Below are 20,858 nucleotides of genomic sequence, written 5' to 3' on the forward strand. Positions count from 1 at the left end.
CCCCTGTTTTAGGGTATGGTAATTCTCAACCTCTTCATCTTTCCAACTTGGGACTGTGCAGTCTCTTAAGCTAGGCCTCTCTCTTGGAAAGCTCTTCCCTACTGCTTCTGCAGGTGTCCATTTCATCACCTGGGGTGACAAGTACACAAGCCATCATTCTTCTTTAAGTACATCATTGTACCTGATTCACATTAATGGGAGTCTGCGCTTGCATACTGTACCTCTGTTGGATCATTCTTGAGCTAAACTTTTGGCAGGAACCATTGCCTGTATCTTTTCCAGTGTTTTGTTTTCCTGGCAGTTCCTCACAATAGTTTCCTTGAATTTATTATTGATTGGATTTCTTACCTGCTCTAGTCTTGAAACACTTGGCAGTTTGGAGTAATGAAGACATAGAAATAAAATGTCCATGGTGAAAAATAAAAACTCATTAAATCACAAATCCATAATTACAATCCCCTTGGGTGACATGCACCACTCTAGGATCTCCAAATCAACTCCTGTTTTAATAGTTTCCAGAAGACCATACCGAGGATAGAGACCTCACTTTAAGCAGGAAGCTGTTCAAAAATGTAGGAACTATACTATCTAATTACAACTTAATGGTAGTGTTAAATGTCATTAAAAAGCAAAACCCTCTATGGAATGTACTTAGGGGAAATGAGGAACTGTCTATATTTTTTCCAGGACAAATGAACCAGACAGATTGATTTTAGTTGAAGAACATTTTGGTGATACTTTGGCACCAAGTCATATAACGCTTTATAGATAATCACAAGGTCCTTACACACAAAAGTGGGGAAAGGCATTGGTGCAGTATTTTTATGGTTGCTCATACAGCCAATAAAGGAACTGCTGCACTCTGAACTAATTGAAGCTTCCTGGTGATTTTCAAGGGTTTCCATTTGGACAATGACCCATTCCATTCAAGAACTGAACAATGCCTGATGCTTAACAGACTTGATGATCCTCAAAGATAAGAACCTAGCTTATTGCAGACAAAACATAAGGTATAAATGCACAGAAGATCTTCTTGATGTAGATTGCATAAATAAACCTCTATCAACCCCAGGATTTGAATCAGAATTTTTCTGATCAGTGGACTCCTGGCTATTGTTTTTTTCCTGGCTTGAGATTGGAGTGCACCTGCTCTATATTTACACAGCAGTACTGTGTGATTGAACAGTACTGTTTCCTGCCTCACTACTTTCATTCTTTCCTACTTTCTGTCATTCTTTCCTACTTTTTGTGGAAATGCAATTTGCCGACTTCACTAATGGCCTATGAGGATTTATGACGTAAGCTCTCTACACCACATACATCTCTAAACATATAGATAACCTTTATCAGGTTCAAGAGTAAGACTGCTTTCTTTATAAATACTTCCAAATTAAAGTATATTAAAGCAGAACTTGGCTTAGTAGATGAAATATATCAACACATATTGTTGGCTGCCTCTGCTTTATATATATGATTAAGTTCCTGAGCTTTTTCTCAGAATTTAGAGCTAGGACTGAACATTTGTTATTTAAAGAGGACTACCTTTCGGTTTACAGATTGACAGAGCACCAACAGTTTGCAATACATCTCTCCATATTGAATTGAATACTTCACAGTGTATATACCGTAGTACATAGGATTTCATATAAAACTTCTTCAGTTGTTTTGGAAGAATAAGATTACTGTGCCTATTCATTGACAGATCATTATTTTATAAAGAAAAAGACCAGTTCAGTGTGGTGAAGGCACAGCTGGTTTCTTCTCAGAATATTTTACATCCTTGAAGAGCTGCAGCCTTTATTCATTGCCAAAAGATCACCCTTTCATTCTTACGGAAGAAAGTTTTATTGGCAGTTGATGGGCATCACTAATGTCTATTACTCATATTTCAGTTGCTCAAGAAAATTGTTCAGTTGCTCAAGAAAATACCTCAGGGAACCATGTTTCCAGCTTTGAAGCATTTTGATTTAGCTACAGTACTCCATGACTTTGGCAGATTGTATAGCTACAGTAGTCATGCAGTTGTATCTTCAAGGGATCATTATGGTCCTTTATTCAAACATAGTACCTTGTTGCACCTTGAACTCTGAATTCACTTGGTTATTTCTTTTTGCTTTCTGACATAAGATTACAACCCAGTCAGAAGAACTAGTCTAGTGATCCAATTTATTCAAGTAGGTTCTGACAGAAGCGTAGACTTTCTTGTTTGAACTGGGACACATTAACTATTGATAATGTGGCAAGCATCACATCGCATACATCTTCAAATTGCTCATATCAGCAATTAACACAATGATTCTTATACTCATTTGGGCATGTGTTGACTTCACTTGTGACATCTTCATTACATTCACTAACAAGGGTATCTTTTTTGTAGTCCTCTCCAAAATGCTTTATCACTCTCCAAGGGTGATAAATATTTTTGTGGGTGTGCCTTTTGCTATGCTGGAACTGAGTTCTTAGGTTACATAGATATTTCTTTAAAAGATATTTAAATTATTTCCAGTATAGCTGTAACTGGGAATTCTGACTGCAGAAAATCCACAGATAAATGTTCTAGAACTTCTCGTATTTCTAAAAGTACTCCAAGTGTTGAAGATGTTCCTTAAGCCTTCAGTGGATATTACTAGCTATGATATATCAGCAGAAAGGAAGACCAGAGTCATACCTCTTCTTTTTCATAATGCAGAGTTTTGGGGACTGATTCTGTCTGTTCCAAGTGCAGGAAAATGTTCTGATCTATCAGTTGATTTTCCCATCCAGTGTTGAATGTACACTGTTTTTCATTAGAACTTATTTTAGCCATGAATCTTTGCAAGGTATCTTTCAGTTATTATGGAAGGGATTATCGCTTAATTTATTCCCACTCTGTTTGACATTAAACTCACATCCTCACTATTCCATCATGGTTAAACAAAGTATTGTTTATCCCTCCTTTCTATCTAACAAGGGAAAGTTTACCCATGGTTGCAACCTAACCTCCTCCTTCTGACACTTGGAGGGTATGACTTCCAAATACCAGAAGGCATTTTAGATACATCCCAAAAGTATTCTGTGTTCAAATGCTATGCATCAAAATGGAAACATTTTAAAGTTTGCTGAACATTGGAAATTTGATCTTCTCTTACTGATGTGTCATCTTTTTTTTAACTTAGCTAAAATCTGTTTGCATTGCACTCCTGTGGACTTGTTATGGATTTGTCAGTTATCTCCATGTCTCAAGATCTTATCCACGTTTCTCTCCCTCTCTTTCTCTCTGCACATGAAGATTAAATGTTTTCTCAAAGGCCTGCATAACTTGCATACCCTGAAAATGATACCAGTCTCTGCCTGGAGTTTTTCTTTTGTTTTGTCTATGTTAATGAGTAGACCTCTTCAGTCACTGGAAACTTGAGCTTTTATGTAATACCATGGGAAACTGCCTCTTTAATTCCCCTCAAAGTTTTAGCAATCTGTATGCTTTATTTATTTTTATTGCATTTCAATTAATAACAAAAAAATGAGCGAAACACAAAAATAACAGTGATAGAGATGTGTGTGTATGTGTGAATACACATACCATACACACATATATGATGATGATGATGATATAACTTCATATCCATGCCATTTTTTGTTTTTCTAAAAAAAACCCTAGTCTTCATATTCTAATTTCATTTAGAAAAAATACATTATGTTGAAGCTTAGAAATAACACCCATCTCTTGTCACTGGCCCATCTCCAGGTATATATCTTCTAATTCTCCCATCAATGTTAATCCCAGAAATCATAACAAAGACGAATTTGATTACTTACACGTACCAGACTTTTTCAAAAAGTCTCCTGTGAATGTGACCCATCCTTTATCATTGTTCATTGTCTTTTGTCTCCTATTGTTGGGTTGGTCTTCAGAAAGAGGAGCAGCAGCCAGAAACCCTGCTAAGACATGGGTTGGCAATGGGGCTTCCACATAATGTTCATCTCTACAAGTTTTTTTTTTTTATTTGATTTATATGCCGCCCTTCTCCGGAGACTCAGGGCAGCTTACAATGTGCTCAGTAATAGCCTTCATCCTTTTATATATTTATACAAAGTCAGCTTATTGCCCCCACAACTGGGTCCTCAATTTACCTACCTTAGAAAGGATGGAAGGCTGAGTCAACCTTGAGCCTTGGCGAGATTCGAACCTGCAGTAATTGCAGGCAGCTGGTCTTAATAACCAGCTTAATAACAGGGTGCCTTAAACCCCTGTACTACCAAGTTTCTGGTAGAGTGTTAAACACTGGGAAAGGATATAATTTAAATCTCTCTGGTGGACATCCTTGAAATTCTGTTCAGTAAAAGATAATTACAGTTTGCTGTAGCTAGTCAAGCTAAGCTTCTAATATGGCTTAATCTGTTATTGGACTTTCCAGTGAGGCCCGGGAAAACAGGAAAAAAAAAAGCCATGAAATTTTATATCCAAAGCACAAAAACACACACCGAATCTTACAAACATCCTGAAAACACTATAGTAACTGTAGAAGGATGTGATCTTTACAAATAGGAAAGGTTTTAATGGGAAATTCCCTTTTAGAACCTATGAAACTAAAACTGTAGGTATGAGAATGCATGTATTGGAAAAGTTGAAAACTAGCTATATTGCTTGAATAAGCCCTTGCGTTTTTAAACTTGGTTAGCAGTTGTAATAAAGGTGGTAGCTTGAAGGACATCATTTGGACATTGTGTTTGGGTCTTGTTATACAAGCTTCCCCCCCACCCTTTTATTGAGCACTCAGTTTTCTAGAATTGTTATCCACAATTCTAGCAAGTGAGAAAATTACCTGCTGGCCAAACTGTTTTCCAAACAAACGTGACTGAGCAAGGCATTGGTTTTTGCCAGTTTATCCTGTTCCTTAGGCTGCAAACATACAGATAAAGGATATTTGCAAGTTTCTAAGCTTTAATGGTTGTCATAAATCACTCCATTATAGAAGCAGAGTACAAGATAACACTTAAACCAAGAAACATAAATTAGATAGAAGTCTGTATTCAACAAAAAGACTGTGTTCTTGTCTGTGGCTTATAATAGCAGCTCTCTTCAAAGGTTTTGATGTGCTTTCAAGATTCTGTAATAATAATACTTTAACTGCATAAAAGTACATTCTAAAAATAATGGCAGTCCCTATTTCTTGTCCTCATCTATCTTGAAGGGCTGATATCATTCTTAAAAACCTATGAAAGCTCTTCTCTACTTCAACTACATGGGGCTCCCCTTGAAAAGCACCCGGAGGCTCCAACTGGTCCAGAATGCGGCCGCACGGGTGGTTATGGGCGCAACTCGTTGTGCCCACGTGACACCCCTCCTGCGCGAGCTGCACTGGCTCCCAGTGGTCTTCCGGGTGCGATTCAAGGTGTTGGTTACCACCTTTAAAACGCTCCATGGCATTGGACCTGGATACCTTCGAGACCGTCTTCTGCCACCAGTAGCCTCCCACCGGCCAGTTCGCTCCCACAGAGAGGGTCTCCTCAGGGTGCCATTAGCCAAATTATGTCGGCTGGCGACACCCAGGGGGAGGGCCTTCTCTGTGGGAGCCCCTGCCCTTTGGAATGACCTGCCCCCAGAAATTCGTAAAATCTCTGATCTCCGTGTGTTTCGCGGTGCTCTCAAAACCATGTTGTTCCGCCAGGCTGGGCTATCAATGTAAAGATTTTAATTGGTTTTAAATGGGATTTTAAATTTGGGGTTTTATAAATTGGGCCTATTATTTAATAATTTTAATTATTTTTAAATTTTGTCTGTCTTTGTGTTTTTAATTAGGCTGTACACCGCCCTGAGTCCTTCGGGAGAAGGGTGGTATAGAAATAAAATTAATAAATAAATAATAAATAAATAAACTTACATTTAACCCAATCAAGGCAGAGTTGTTAACCTTCACACTATTTTCCCAGCTTATTTTTTCCTGTAATGACTAATTTGCCCCTGCTCTCAACAAAGCCCTCTTTCTATCACAGTAGGCGAGAAACAGGCAAATGAGGAGTGTGTAGTGAGGAATGGAGGTCAAAAAAATAGGGATGTTCATGAATTAGTCTCACCTTTCAAGGAATCATGCACCTCTCTGCTGTTCAGTCCTCTTTATCTGTGGGTGTATTTTAGGGCACTGTCCTAGGTGAGCATCTGAGTCCCTGGTATCTAAGTCAGCACTGGCTCTGCATCGTTTTTGTTCCAAGTGACCCAGGCTGAAATTTCACCAGAGCAACCTCCGAATTAAAACTCCATAATGCAGTTGTGCCATTTCATCATACGAATAACGTAGTTTATAGTTATAGTTTACTTTATTGTCATTGCACATAGTACAATGAAATTAAATGCCGTCTTCAGTGTACATTATAACTGTAAAAATAAAAACACAAACATACATCCTTTACATTCTATGTAACTGAAATTGAAAACCCGACATTGCACTATACCGTAGAATTCAGTATGGTTATTGCCCTGGGATAGAAGCTGTTTTTCAGCCTATTTGTCTTTGTTTTTATTGTCCTGTACCATCTGGTACACTAATGATGAATTACAGTGATGGTAATAGTTCAAAAAAAGGGGTCCCAGGATGAGATGGATCTTTAAGAATGTTTTGAACTTTCTTAAGGCAGCAGGAGCTATAAAGCTCTTCCAAGGAGGGGAGAGGACAATCAATGATCCTCTGGGCAATGATGTTGACCCTCTGGAGTTCTGTCCTATCTGCCACTGTGCAATTGGCAAACCATACACAGGTGCAGTAAGTTAAAATACTCTCTATGGTGCAGCGGTAGAAGGTCACCAGCAGTTTTTCATTCAGTTGTTGTTTCCTGAGAAGTCTCAGGTAGTATAATCTCTGCTGAGCCCTTTTGACCAGTGCTGCAATGTGAGTGCCCCAGGTCAGATCCTCATTTATGATAACACCCAACATGGGGAAGTTTTGGGTGCAAAAGTGATTTTTATCTCAATGGGGGGGTGTCAATTCGCAGATGCATTAAGCATTGTGCCATATGAAAAAAAAAACAATAGGATTTTTCACACACAAGTTCTGTGCAGGCTCAGACCTTCATCAGTTTGAATTCACCCTCTGAGTTCTACTCAGAGAACCTCAGCTTTCAGGTAAGCAACCTGTTCTTTTCTTCCTTTGTTGGTAATTAGCTAACTAATTGTAGGTTGGGCTTTCTCTGTCTTTCTCTTTTTCCTATTTCTGCTGCACTCTTGCCGCTGCTCACCAGGTGGCAGTGGGAGACTTTGCGAAGGTCACCAATGGGCAGCATCTCCCAGCAGACATGATCATTTTATCTACCAGGTCAGCTATCCCTGAATGTTTGTGAACTTGGGCTTCTGTTGAACTGAGGTTTTAAAGCACATTATTTGCAATTTTAAAAATCAGTAAGCCACAAGATGAGACTGTACTTCCTCCTCCTTTGCTTCATTTTATATTATTTACAATACGGCGTCCAGAAGGTTGGTGCACACTACGCTAATCTTAATAAGTATTACCCAAATGAGAAGGAAGATTAGCATTTGCATTGCAATTGTTTTTTTTCCCATTTTTAGGATGAAATACTGCAGATTTAGGAACAATTTCTCATTCAGGCATTGACAAAACCTAATTCTATGCTCTCTTACCTTGTACCATTTAGTAACAATTATAATGTTTATCTATTTGACTTTAGCCTCTTGCTCACCAGCCTATTGAATATAAATGTACCTAAAATTAATAGTAGCAATTTAAAACATTGACATATTCCAACATATATTACAATAGTGAAATCATAGACTTGTAAATTTTCCACATTATCTTCTTCTGTTAAATGAGATACAGCCTATATGAATGTTTACAAAGCTAACATTTCCAACAAAAGATAATTTCTACATTATTTTTTGCCCAAATGGATAGGTTCTTTCAGAAATGGGCAGCATGCATAGAAAACAAATAATTCCTGACCTTACTAGCTATTGCCACACTTTTGATTAGTATCAAAATTGAAAACTGTCCCTGATTAACAGAATAACTAGCTTTAAAACTGTCTTCCTGTTTGCTTTATGGTCACTTTAAAACTTCTCTTTCTCTGAGGAAAAAGTTTGCTTCTCTAACATTTTCTCGGAATTTCCTTTCTCTTGGTGAGTGTATTTTACTGGAGAATGTTATTGTTCCATGACCTTTTTATGTCTTTCCTTAATCAGAAAATACAACTGTTTACCTCCTCCAGATAGCCCAGCTGTGAGGTATGCAAGGGATTGTGCCCACAGATTTCTTCTTGGGAATAAACTGTTCTACTTTAAATTTCAAATGCTTGCTATTTTTAAGATTCAAAAATTTCTGAACTAGGTACACATACACACAAATATAAAATACCTTAATATCAAGTCAAAAAAGCTTTGACCGCCAATATACATATACTTAAACATTTCATGATGACAAATAAATAGCAATAATTAAATTAATGGGATATGCATAAATAAGGTTTTAAAAAAAATATAAGGTAGCATTGCCTCCTTCCTAGGGTTGAGAGAGTGTGATTGGCTCAAAGTCACCTAGCTGACTTTATCAAACTAGATGCCAAACTAGAGCTCACAGTCTCCTGATTTCTAGCTGGTGCATTAACTGCTATACCAGACTGGGTCTCCAACAATTCTCACCATCTATTATTCATTCAGGAATATAGGATTCGTTACAGTTCAATGTTCCTCCCTAGAAAAAAAACTTGACCTTTATTTTCACAGAAAGAATGGTTGATAAGCTGCACACTTTCTTATTTATTGAGTTATTTATTTATTTTCTGATGGTAAAATAATATGAGGAAGTTGTGAAAATTCCCTCAGAAATTTATATCACAAACTTCTGGTCATAATTAGTGCTGGATGTGAGCTGTAGAAGTTTGAAAGAGGCAAAATGTTCGTATTGATCTACCTAATAAATTAAAACTTGAAATCCACATTTTTGCATTGTGAACTGATAACCAGGTATCCCCTTCTTTTAAGACAATGCAATTATTCTGCAATTTTTCCGGAACTTTATAAAAGCCAGTTAGGGCGGAGTTGCTGGAATGATCAAACAAACAAACAAACAAACAAACGGATGGCAAAATCTGAATTAGAATTTCAACTAAGCATCATCATCCTGATTAAAAATAATCTGTTCAATTTGATACAAGTATTTTTTAAAATAAGGGGCTAGGGTAGACCCCTCCTCTAGCCCCTCACACACAGCCTCATATTAAAAGTGCCAGGTATATTTTATTTACTGTGTTTCTTTATAAAGGCCTCAGTTCACCAGAGTTTGCATGCTGTTGAGGTAGTACTTTTTCTGATATACTACATTATATATTTTTTTAAATGTGTGCCTACTAAAAAAAAGAAAATGTCTGATTATTTAAATCCTTTTGGTAATAATAATAATAATTTGGGGAAAAATCAGTAGTTGAATAAAATAAGGATTCTGGAAATTCAGTCACTTTTCTCTTTCAAGGTTGTCCTTAAAGATGATTGTTTTGTTACTTTTTTTTTTTTTTTACAGTGAACCTCAGGCAATGTGTTATATTGAAACAGCTAATCTTGATGGAGAGACGAATCTTAAAATACGACAGGTAAAATTAAATTTTGTTTTGGTGTTTGAAAGTGATGAAGTGATAACTTGGAAAATAGCTTGGGCTCTCTTGCAATATTAGTTGTGTGATGTGATTGTAGATGGAGATCTGAACATTGTTTTTTTTTCCTCTCTTAAAGGGGCAATCTAGACCAGTGTTTTTTACTCTTGGCAACTTGAAGTCGTGTGGACTTCCAATTCCCAGAATTCCCCAGCCAGCAAGAGGAATTCTGGGAGTTGCAGTCCACACATCTTCAAATTGCCAAGATTGAGAAATTCTGATCTAGAGGTACTTGTTAATTTTAAAACAACATAGCATGAGCCATATTGGGATATTATTCTTGCAGATCATTGCCAGGATTGTAATTACAAAGCTATTTTTGTTTTAGGTCCACATTATTCAGAATTATGTATCTTGTCTGGGACCTTTGGATTTTCTGTATTAAAAGTCTTGTTCATTGAGCAATGGCTTTTATTAAACCATAGCTAGATGAGAATTATTCTTGGCAATGAAGGAAATCAGAATTAGTCATCCTATTCTCCCTATTTTCATTTGTGGCTTGGGACAGTGTATGTAGAGGCATTTTTAGGAGTTTTCAGAGAGTTTACCTGTTAGCTCTCACTGAAAAGCAAAAATGTTCTTATATTTTACAGCAGGAACTTTCATTTGTTTTTGTTTTTTCCCAAAGTAAGTGGCAGGGAGGTCCAGCATGGGCAAAAGTACCATTCCATTAGCCAGAATAAAATCAGGACGTAATGACTTCACAGCAGCCAGAGTGTGTGAGGTCTCTGTACTGATGAGGATTCTGAAGTTCTGAGGGAATTGAAAAGCTTCCTCTTATCATCCTAGGTGGTCCATGCTGAGAGAAGCTGGAAATTGTAGGCTATAGGTTCCACTAGGAAGATAAGTTCCTAATTTGTGAAAGAGAATTGATATTTTGTCATATATATCTATGGCTTGGTTCTATACAGGGATTGATTCAGACTGCTAACCTCCAATCAAAAGAAGACTTGATGAAAATGTCTGGGAAGATAGAGTGTGAAGGACCTAATCGTCACCTCTATGATTTCACTGGAAATCTCCGCCTTGAAAATCAAAGGTTAATTAATATCAAATTAATATCAAAGCAACTGGTATTTCCTCCCCGCCACCCCCAAAAAAACTTTTGCATGACTAGAACTCTCTCAAAATTATTCTCTTGCGCATGAAATCTGGTGATGGGTGGGGGAAACAGCATGAACCGGAAAACAGTTAATTGAATTCTTTGTTAAATGGAAGTTATTTTCTGTTAGAAAAACATAAGGTAAAACCCAGAATAAGTTAAGTGTTTGAATCCTAAGTGCTACCGTGTTTCCCTGAAAATAAGACCTTGTCTTAAATTTTTTTGAACCCCCAAATAAGCACTTGGCCTTATTTTCGGGGAGGTCTTATTATTTTGGGTGCATGGAGGAAACCAGAGGAAATGGCAGGGAGCAGCTGTGCATGCATTTAAATATTTTGGGGGGGGGCTTACTTTCAGGGGAGGGCTTATTTTAGGGAAATAGGGTACACGTATCCTTAGTGTTTGACAGAATGATGTTGAATGAATTGAGTTAATAAGAAATATTGACAAAAACGCTTGAAGGCTGTCTGGAAACTTCAAGTAGCACAAAATATGATGGGTAAAATATGATAGATCCTGGAATGGCGTGGTGTCCTAAAAGTGGAACTGTTGCCTCACAATCAGGAGACTGGGAGTTTGATCATAGGTAGAGGCAGATATTTCTCTCTCTGGGCATAATGAGAATATATCTGCTGAACAAAACTCCGCATTGGCGACAGGAAGGGCATCCAGCCAGTAAACACTCTGCTAGCTCTATTCAGTTGCCCAGACTCCACCCCGCAAAAGATTATGGGGTCATTAAAAGGAGATGATGATGATGAAAATATGATAGATCCCCTTAGGCCAGTGGTGGATAACCTTTTTCTTGTCGTGTGCTGAAAGCGCAACACACGCACATTATCGTGTGCATGTGTGCCAGCACCCATAATGCAATGCGCCCCCCTGCGCATGCACATGTGACTCCCCGCTCCCCCTGCCCCCCATGCATGTGCACGCAACCCTCCCTGCCCCCCCATTTTTTGCCTAGCAGGCCTCCCTGCAGCCTCCTGGGCCCAAAAATGGGCCATGGGGGGGTGCCGTACCCCCGTGCTCCCTCCACCCCCTGCACATGCGTGTGCACATGCGACCCTCCCTGTGCATGCACGCACATCTCCCGCCCCACCCCCTGCACATCCTGAAAATCAGCTGGCTGGTGGGAGGCATGTGCGCACGTGCGGTAGAGCTGAGCTGGGCGACGGCTTGCTTGCCTGCAGAGAGGGCTCTGCATGCTAGCTGTGGCACACATGCCATCGGTTCGCCATCACAGTCTTAGGCCTTGTCTTGTACTTTAGCTGCTTTCTGATGCATTGATGGCATTTTATTCCTATGACGTTTATAGTATACTACCTTTAATTTTTGATTTTGATTTAACTTATTGCATATTTGATTTTTTATTGATTTTATTTGCATTTTAACTGCATGTCACCATGAGAGATTTTTTTAAATAGGTCATAAGGAAATTTTTGAAATGATAGTATTTTAGCAATAATGACAGCAGTAGCTGATTTGATTGTGTTGTTGCTGCCATTGGGGTGGGTTTTTAAATGGATTTTTATTATATGATGGATTTTTTTAAATTTTGCAAGCTGCCTGGCTTCACCTATATAGAGTCACCTTTATTTGTATAGCCACTTGGGTGGTTATATAAATTTGTATAATAAATAAAATAAATAGCTACAACTACTTTTACTGCTCTAATGAGTGTATTTAGAAAAACCTATATTTTGTTTTTTATTATATTATAAACTTCTATCTTCCTTATTCTCTTTTTTCTCATCAGTCCACTTCCAATTGGACCTGATCAGATCTTACTAAGAGGTGCACAATTAAGGAACACTCAATGGGTTTTAGGAATAGTTGTCTACACAGGACATGACACAAAACTTATGCAGGTAAGTATCTCTTGATCTGTTTCTAAGTCTTAACATGTTTCTGTTGGGAAGTCTAGCAATGATTTCAAGTACACTGCTCAAAAAAATAAAGGGAACACAAGCAGAAGACATCCGAGATCTGAATGAATGAAATAGCCTTATTAAATACTTCGTTCGTTACATACAATAGTTTTGTGTTCCCTTTAGTTGTTTGAGCAGTGTATAAACTACTGTATGTAAAGAACAAAGTATTTAATAAGGCTATTTCATTCATTCAGATCTCGGATGTCTTCTGCTTGTGTTCCCTTTATTTTTTTGAGCAGTATATATCTTTATTGTTTAATTATTTGGGTATTTTAACACTTAGATCCTACTTTTTTTTTTTTTTGGCCTATGTAGCATCTAAGGCTAATGAGATTAAAAAAATAAAACATACCATAAACAATAAAAATGTCATGGAAACAGTAAATATCAGTGTTAAAACCAACTCAGATTGATCAGGTCTGGCTTAGGGAGGAATAGCTTGACTTCTTTTTCTAAAGCAGAAAAAATGGGAATAAGTCTTGAGGGAATGTACTCCATAGTTCTGAAGAAACATTGATGTCAGAATGTAACACATTTTTAACAGGATGTTGCCTACTTATGCTAATGTATACATAGTTTATACCAAGACAGTGAGATAATGAAGTTCTCAATAATGTAGGATTTTACAAGTTAAAAACAGCATTTGAAATTATGCCTTGAAAAATGGTAATTAGACACAATAACTTTCCTGCATCAGTTGGCAAATTTATTGTACATCTTACATGTTTGTTTGTCTTTTAGACTGAGCTGTAGTAGTTGTGATTATAATAGTGCAGAAGTTTGTAGAAATTAGAAGATTGCGGTGTTTAACTTTTTGGAGAAAATGCAGCTATATTTGCAGAGTATATGCATGTATGTGCACACAGAGCTATAGATAGGTAATCTTAATCAACTGGCTAGTAAATGGCAAGCTATAGTTAAAATGTTAAAATAATTAGGGACTGTGTTTCCAATTACAGCAAGGTCTTTAGTTATCTCCTTTAATTAAAGGAGATCCTGCTCCTTCTGCTACTACTTAGAGACTGCAGGGATGCATAATCACGCTTATCTCATGAACTGCATTCCAGAAGATACTTCATTGGTTAATGAATTAATCTACTGTCAACATTTCCACAATACATAGTGAACCACAAACAGGTTGACTTTGCAGTACAAGCTAAGCAATTAAAAAACCCCCCAAAGATTGGCAGTTGTGGAAATGCAACCAGAAGGTCTGCAACTAATCTGGTTAAGTGTGTTGTGTGAACACAGCTAGTCTTCTCTCCCTTAGTATGTCTATTTCAGCTTTCCCCAGTTTGATGCTATCCAGATGTGTTGAACTATCTCGTACAACACACCTGGAAGTCACTGGATTGGAGAAGACTGGCTGCTAGCGCAAAGCAGGTGGCATTCTGTGTTTTAAATTGATAGCTGTTATGGAAGAGAAGGATAAAGAGAAACACAGCTTCTGTTTTTAATAATGGATGTAAAGTCTTTCATAATGTCTGGCTGTAATTTCATCTTGGTTTTTATTATTCTTTTTTGTGAGCACAATTAATCATTGCAATTCTGTGGCTGATCCTTTCCAGAATTCAACCAAAGCTCCACTGAAGAGATCAAACGTAGAAAAAGTTACCAATATGCAGATTCTCATTTTGTTTTGCATCCTTCTCGTCATGGCTTTAGTGAGTTCTGTCGGTGCCTTACTGTGGAACAGAACACATGGAGAAGTCATTTGGTACTTTGATTCCAATGGTGAGCAAAGCCTCTTATCTTAATAGGCTCTTATCTTGAAACCAAAAACATCATTTCCAATTTAAGAAAGTGAAGGTTCTTCAAATCAATGCACCCACCAAAAAGCACCTGAAGTTTAGTGCAAACCAGCTGCCTTATTTTCCCCATCATGTAAATGGTAAACATGATCTGGATCTCCAAAACCCTATTCATTTACAATTTGGTGTATTGCATCCCTCTTTTTATTCTGTGTTTTTAGTCTGAAAGAACTAGCTATGGATTTGTGCCAAAGAAAAACACCTGCACTCATTGTGTTGGTTGTCTAATTTGATCAGAGTGTAAAGTTACATGTGCAGTCAGAGCAGAGTTGAGTTTGATTTCCTTTTGGCATAGTACTAGTTTATCTTCTCATATTAAATGTAGTAGGGATATTGCATAGAAGAGGCCCGAAACATGATAGCCATTACTTGATTTAAGAAAAAACTAGAAAAGAATGAGTGTTTCAGAGCAAACATAGCTTCAGCCAGCATAGAGGCCGTTTTCAATTATTTGGAAAGAAGAAGAAGGAATCTCACTAACAAAATAAAGCAGAGGCCCCAGTTGGTATTTTTTAATGCTTTAAGAAAATGTCTACCATGGGGAGGAGGGGAGAGCAACTATCCTGTTCTCAAAATGGCTGTCAGAAGGGTGTGGCTTTTGTGAAGATGGGTATATTGGGTGTTGTCGCAGAGTACTTATAAACTGTCCCAATCAGGGCAGTGTATAAGTCAATGTTGACTTCCTAACAATTGCCTGGACAAGTCCCTATAGTTTTCATAGAAAGATTTCAGAAGTAGTTTACTATTGCCTCCTTCTTAGGGCTGAGAGAGAGAGCAACTGGCTCAAAATACTCAGTTGCCTTTGTGTTAAGGTAAGACTAGAAAATGAGGGACATGGTGGCTCAGTGGCTAAGATGCTGAGCTTGTTGATTGAAAGGTCGGCAGTTCAGCGGTTCGAATCCCGAGTGCTGCATAACGGGGTGAGCTCCCGTTACTTGTCCCAGCTTCTGCCAACCGAGCAGTTCGGAAGCACGTAAAAAATGCAAGTAGAAAAATAGGGACCACCTTTGGTGTGAAGGTAACAGCATTCCGTGCGCCTTTGGCGTTTAGTCATGCCGGCCACATGACCACGGAGACGTTTTCAGACAGCGCTGGATCTTCGGCTTTGAAACGGAGATGACCACTGCCCCCTAGAGTTGGGAACGACTAGCACATATGTGCGAGGGGAATCTTTACCTTTGCTTTAAGACTAGAAATCATGGTCTCCCACTGTCGCCTTAATCACTACACCAAGCTGTCTCTCAGTGGATATGAACTTGTCATAAAACAGTTTTCAAAACAGGCAGACTATAATGAAGTTGTACCCTGCCAAACTTTAAAATAAGATATTTATAGTCATCTGTGGACTTTCACAGTATCTCCACTCTTGTCTAACTGTTGCTATATTGACAAAGGGGGCAGTGTGTCTTCTCTCCTTTCCCTCAGTGATTCCTTGGATTTCTATCTTGGTCCTTGGCCAGCTTCCCTCAGATTTAACACAAAGGAGTTAGCAGGGTCTTAAATGCCACTATGTGGACACAAAGCCCACACAAAATGATTTGCAGCTCTTCACGATTATATTTCATGGGGAGACTGAATAGCGTATGGTAAGCTTTTGTGATGCAGACAATAGCAATAAATGAATACCTCTTCTGTAACGAGACAAAACGTCTTACTGGTTGTGATAGGCATTGTTCATTGTATGCTCTGCTCTGTCATGTGCTTTTTCAGGTCGGTCACTCTTTGTCTGGATACAATCACTTTGGGAAAGATGGCAGTAGGCCTCATCTGCTATAGAGCTGCTGCTAGCCGAGCTAGCTTCAAATAGGCGTAATGTTTATAACATAACATCGTAACAGAGGCTAGCTGCTCTTTTTTCCCCTCTTCTGGGTAAGAATACATTCTGCCAAAATTAGACTGAAGCAAAAGAAAAGGAGAGAGGAGATAAGGACAATACATTTCTTAACTACAGAAGGTAGATATATTAAGAGGGGGCAATGAAGCAAGTTCATGAAAAAAGAGCCAAAGGAAATCAAACTGCCATGTTTGCTTTGTAACTATACATGCATGATCAAAGTGATAGATCTGGTAACATCTGCAGTTTCTACCTGCAGCTGATCAAACCAAAATCCAGATAGTCTAATGCAGGGGTCCCCAACCTTGGCAACTTTAAGACTTGTGGATTTCAACTGTCAGAGCAAAGGTGGCTGAGGAACTCTGGGAGTTGAAGTCCACAAGTCTTAAAGTTGCCAAGATTGGAGACCCCTGGTCTAATGTTGTGCTTAATGGAAGAACCTATAGAACACGGGTATCAAACTCGATAGCATCACGTGACATATCATAATGTATCATGACATTTTTTTGCCTTTGCAGAGCTGGGGTGGGCGTGGCCTGCATGTGACGCATCCGGCCCGCAGGCCGCCAGTTTGACAAGCCTGCTATAGAATGTCCTATAACTGAAATTCTCTCTCTTCCACCTCTGCTTCTCAGCATCTGACATTTGTTACTTCTGATTGTGAAGGGAATTTAGGGCCATCATGGCTAATAGGAATCTGAGCTTCAGTATATGGTTTAAGAAGAAATTTTTAAATGTTTTTAAATGTTTTAAATGTTTTAATTGGTAGTGAGTTTTAATTGGGCCAAATTTATATATCTTTTAATTGTTTTTTAATATTTGTCCTGTATGTTTTTTAATTCTGGCTGTACACCGCCCTGAGTCCTCAGGGAGAAGGGCGGTATAGAAATTCAATAATAAATAAATAAATAAATATTGGTTTGAACATCCCATTGTGAATTCCACAATGTAATTCTGTGTTGTGTGAAAAAGTTATTTCATTTGCCTTAACTCTCCCACCTCTTCTAGTATATGGTTTATGGAGTAGGAGATATATCTCTGCCTATTAGTGGTATACAAATACAAAGCTATACATCACCACCTCCTGTGTTAAACGCATTGGGCTAGAAACATGCTGCACAGTTCTCACTCCACAGCTACAGTCTCCTTCCATAAACTTCTTTTTTATTCTGAATTACATAAACTCTTCTCTCCAGCTGCTCTCCCTGTTTCATAGCCTAAATTTTCCCACCCAGTTTGGATAGTAAAATTAAGCCACCTCATAAAGACATTTTGTGAGTTGGAAAAGATCAAACAACCCATGAAATTCCTAAAGTTGTACCATCCTCTGCAGATAACCAGATGTAGTTTTCTCCACTGCAGGAGAAAAGCTTCATAAAGCAGAGGGGTGACCTATATGTAAGTTTGCAACTTTTTGCATGAAGTAGAACACGGGTGTCAAACTCATGGCGTCACGTTGCCGTCACATGATGTTTTCCGATGTTTTTCCCCTTTGCGGAGCTAGGGTGGGCATGGCCTGTGCGTGACGCATCTGGCCTGCGGGCCGCCAGTTTGACACCCCTGAAGTAGAATAACAGAATAACAGAGTTGGAAGGGATCTTGGAGGTCTTCTAGTCCAACCCCCTGTTCAATACCATTTTGACTGGATACCATTTCAGACAAATGTTTTCTGAAGCTTTTGAAACTGTAAGCATCTGTGCTGAATGCTGAAATATCTGTAGAAACAGGCATCATTTGAGTGTCATTGGTAGTGGTGAAGGATCTTCTCTGATTTGTCCACTGAATAATCTTGATTGGAGTGATATTGGTTTATCTTTTGAATGAAAAATGGTTGTAAGGGTGGGAGGTACTAGGTACCCTTTTTTAAAAAAACAAAGAGTAGAACTTGTTTCAAGACATCCTTTAAGTGAAGAACCATCTGGCCTCTGTTTGGTTCAAAATGAGAAAACAACGGAAGCTTTATAATACTCCATTGGTGGATTATACCTGGACAGCTGACTATTCCTTACTATTCAGATTACAGTAATTCTTTCCAAAGTATGCGTTGATAATATTTTATTTCACTTTTCTACTTAAAAGCACCCAAAGCATCAACTTACATATAAAAGTACCCAAGCATATTATATCCCTTTGGGTGTGTAATTGGCCACCTTAAAAGAATGGATTAGCATTTCAGAATGCTCTCACCATTCTTCCCCTTTCAAATCTCTACACACAGTGATGTTTATTGGTTAATACAACTCCCTAACGTTGGCACAAACTGTAATTTTTTTACAGTGCCACTGTTCTCTCTGAGCTTAATTTTGGTTTTCTCTGATTTTCCCCACCAAATATTTTTGGACCTGTTTTCAAAGTATTTTAGAAGTCCACTCCCTTATATTGTGTCAACATGAACACAACTGAATCTCAGGATGAACTGAATCAGAAAATAGATATACACTCCGTATTCTCCCCTGTTTTAGTTGTCATCATGGTTGATCTGGTATTTCAAGTAATCGACAGGCTGTTTGGTCCAGCCCTGACTGCAATATACAAATATTAGATACAAGTATTTTACTGTTTTGGGGATCTTAATAGCAATGTATTAAAAAGCTTCACATGAAATTGTTAATTCATATAATGCAGGGTCAATATTGAAAGCTTTGTAATTTCAGAAATCTTGTTTCTTAATGTTCCTTTTTGTTACATGAATTGATAGCAGTTTCCCAATTTGTGTGTTCCACTTCTTTGGGGATTACACAATCATATGTGCATAGTCAATATATCTTCTCTTTCTCTAACTTGTTCCTCTGCCTGTGTTTGTTTTGGCCCGCAGAAGTCCGATCCACTAATTTTGGATATAATCTGCTCACCTTTATAATCTTGTACAACAACCTTATTCCCATCAGTCTACTGGTGACTCTGGAAGTTGTGAAGTTTACTCAGGCTCTTTTTATAAATTGGGTACGTACAATTAAATGCAACTTAATTTAACAGCACAACAATGAGAGACAAATGAATATTAAGTTATTAGACTTCTAATAGTAAAATATGTAAAAATGTGGCGCTTATATCTCCCTACCCAATATGATTCTTAAATTGGAAGGAGAGTCTGAAGTAGGATTTTTAATAAATAAAAATAAGTATAGTTTTTAGGGTTAACAACAAAGCACTTCATATGCAAAATAAATACAGATTTCTTGAGTTTAAGAGCTTGGGGTAGGCAGCTTTCTGTCTCTCCTGCTAATTATAATTCACTGGACCAGTTTGAAACTGGTTAAAATACGCAGAAATTGCACAAAAATGATTCCAATCTTGATTGAAATAACCAAACAATCATAGTCATTCAAATGTTGTGAAAGAAACAAATGTGTAATTTGACCCATCACAATCTATGGTACAGTTCGGTGTCAGGAAGTATGTCTTTGTTTCAGGGATTTTAATTAAAAAAGATTTCAATGTTCTCTACTTTTTAATCAAAGATATCTTGGTATTCCCTTTGTTCACTTACTGTATTCTTGTACCAATTATTTTTGTCTTTTGTCTTTTTTGCTTCTTTGTTTGCTCTTTTTTCTTTTATAAATGACTAAGTTTAAAAAAATAATTATAATGCAGTACACATTATAAACAGAAAAATATAAAACTAGCATACAATGATTATGGTTTTTTGCTTGTTTTCAGGACATAGATATGTATTATACTGAAACCGATACACCTGCAATGGCCAGAACTTCAAATCTTAATGAGGAACTTGGCCAGGTATGGATAAGGAATGGCACCGTAACAAAAAGGGGCTGTTCATTTCATATATTTAGTCCATGAATCAATTTGAGATGAATCTGTAGACATCTGATTTTTAATGGCAATCTGTAAGATGATCCAGCCAGAGCTTGTAATAAGAGTGGAGAAATCTGTTACTTTCCAGTTCTTATTGGACTAAACTTTTCATCAACCCATATTATTGCCCCATGCCAGTTATGTGATTGAACCATACCCAGTCCCTTTCTGTGTCACATATTCCAGTAGGCATTTATCTAATGAGAATTGGGTTTGTTTTCATGTAGCTTGGTAAATTAGTGACACTACTGATTATAAAACAGTAGTTGAACTTAAGTCTACTTAAGATTCTTTGTACGAAGCGTAGTATTTATCGGAACAGGTCCTCATTATATCAGTGCCTTTTAATTTTCCATGTGGCATTTTTCAGGGAAAGTATATGATTTCTTACACCAGTTATTCATTTCACAAAAGTAAGGCATTTACATTATTTTATCTTCTTTGATAAATTTGAAGCAAAATTCAAGGTTGTGAACATAGAGATAAACAGACTGAATAATTGATTTTGCTGTAATTCACACATAATTCCTGTGAGAAAAAGACTGCTGGGGGTTAATTTTAAACCTGGGTTTTTCCCAACTCTCATTCAGCAACTTAACAAGGGAGGCTTGTTCTTATTCATTAGACTGTATATTTAGTTCAAAATCTGTGTATTATCCTGCCTCTGGTGCTACAAGTCAAGTTTCTGACTCACTTCTGTAAATTGTATACGCTTGTATACTGAGCTCTTG

General features: G+C 37.7%; 1 protein-coding gene across 2 annotated transcripts in view; it reads left to right on the top strand.

Annotated features, from left to right (window-relative positions):
• ATP8A2 (ATPase phospholipid transporting 8A2) overlaps positions 1 to 20,858 on the top strand; it is a 352,855-nt gene that overhangs the window by 34,726 nt on the left and 297,271 nt on the right. For both annotated transcript variants that reach the window (XM_070943899.1, XM_070943898.1), the window contains exons 6-12: positions 7,213 to 7,286; positions 9,501 to 9,570; positions 10,542 to 10,669; positions 12,492 to 12,603; positions 14,235 to 14,400; positions 19,127 to 19,254; positions 19,972 to 20,049. In XM_070943899.1, coding sequence (XP_070800000.1) covers positions 7,213 to 7,286; positions 9,501 to 9,570; positions 10,542 to 10,669; positions 12,492 to 12,603; positions 14,235 to 14,400; positions 19,127 to 19,254; positions 19,972 to 20,049 — 756 coding nt within the window. The remainder of the gene's footprint in view (positions 1 to 7,212; positions 7,287 to 9,500; positions 9,571 to 10,541; positions 10,670 to 12,491; positions 12,604 to 14,234; positions 14,401 to 19,126; positions 19,255 to 19,971; positions 20,050 to 20,858) is intronic.

Source organism: Pituophis catenifer, unplaced genomic scaffold, assembly GCF_029215685.1.
Source record: "Pituophis catenifer annectens isolate HBS135680 unplaced genomic scaffold, rPitCat1.0.hap2 SCAF_4, whole genome shotgun sequence".
NCBI classification, from domain to species: Eukaryota; Metazoa; Chordata; class Lepidosauria; order Squamata; family Colubridae; genus Pituophis; species Pituophis catenifer.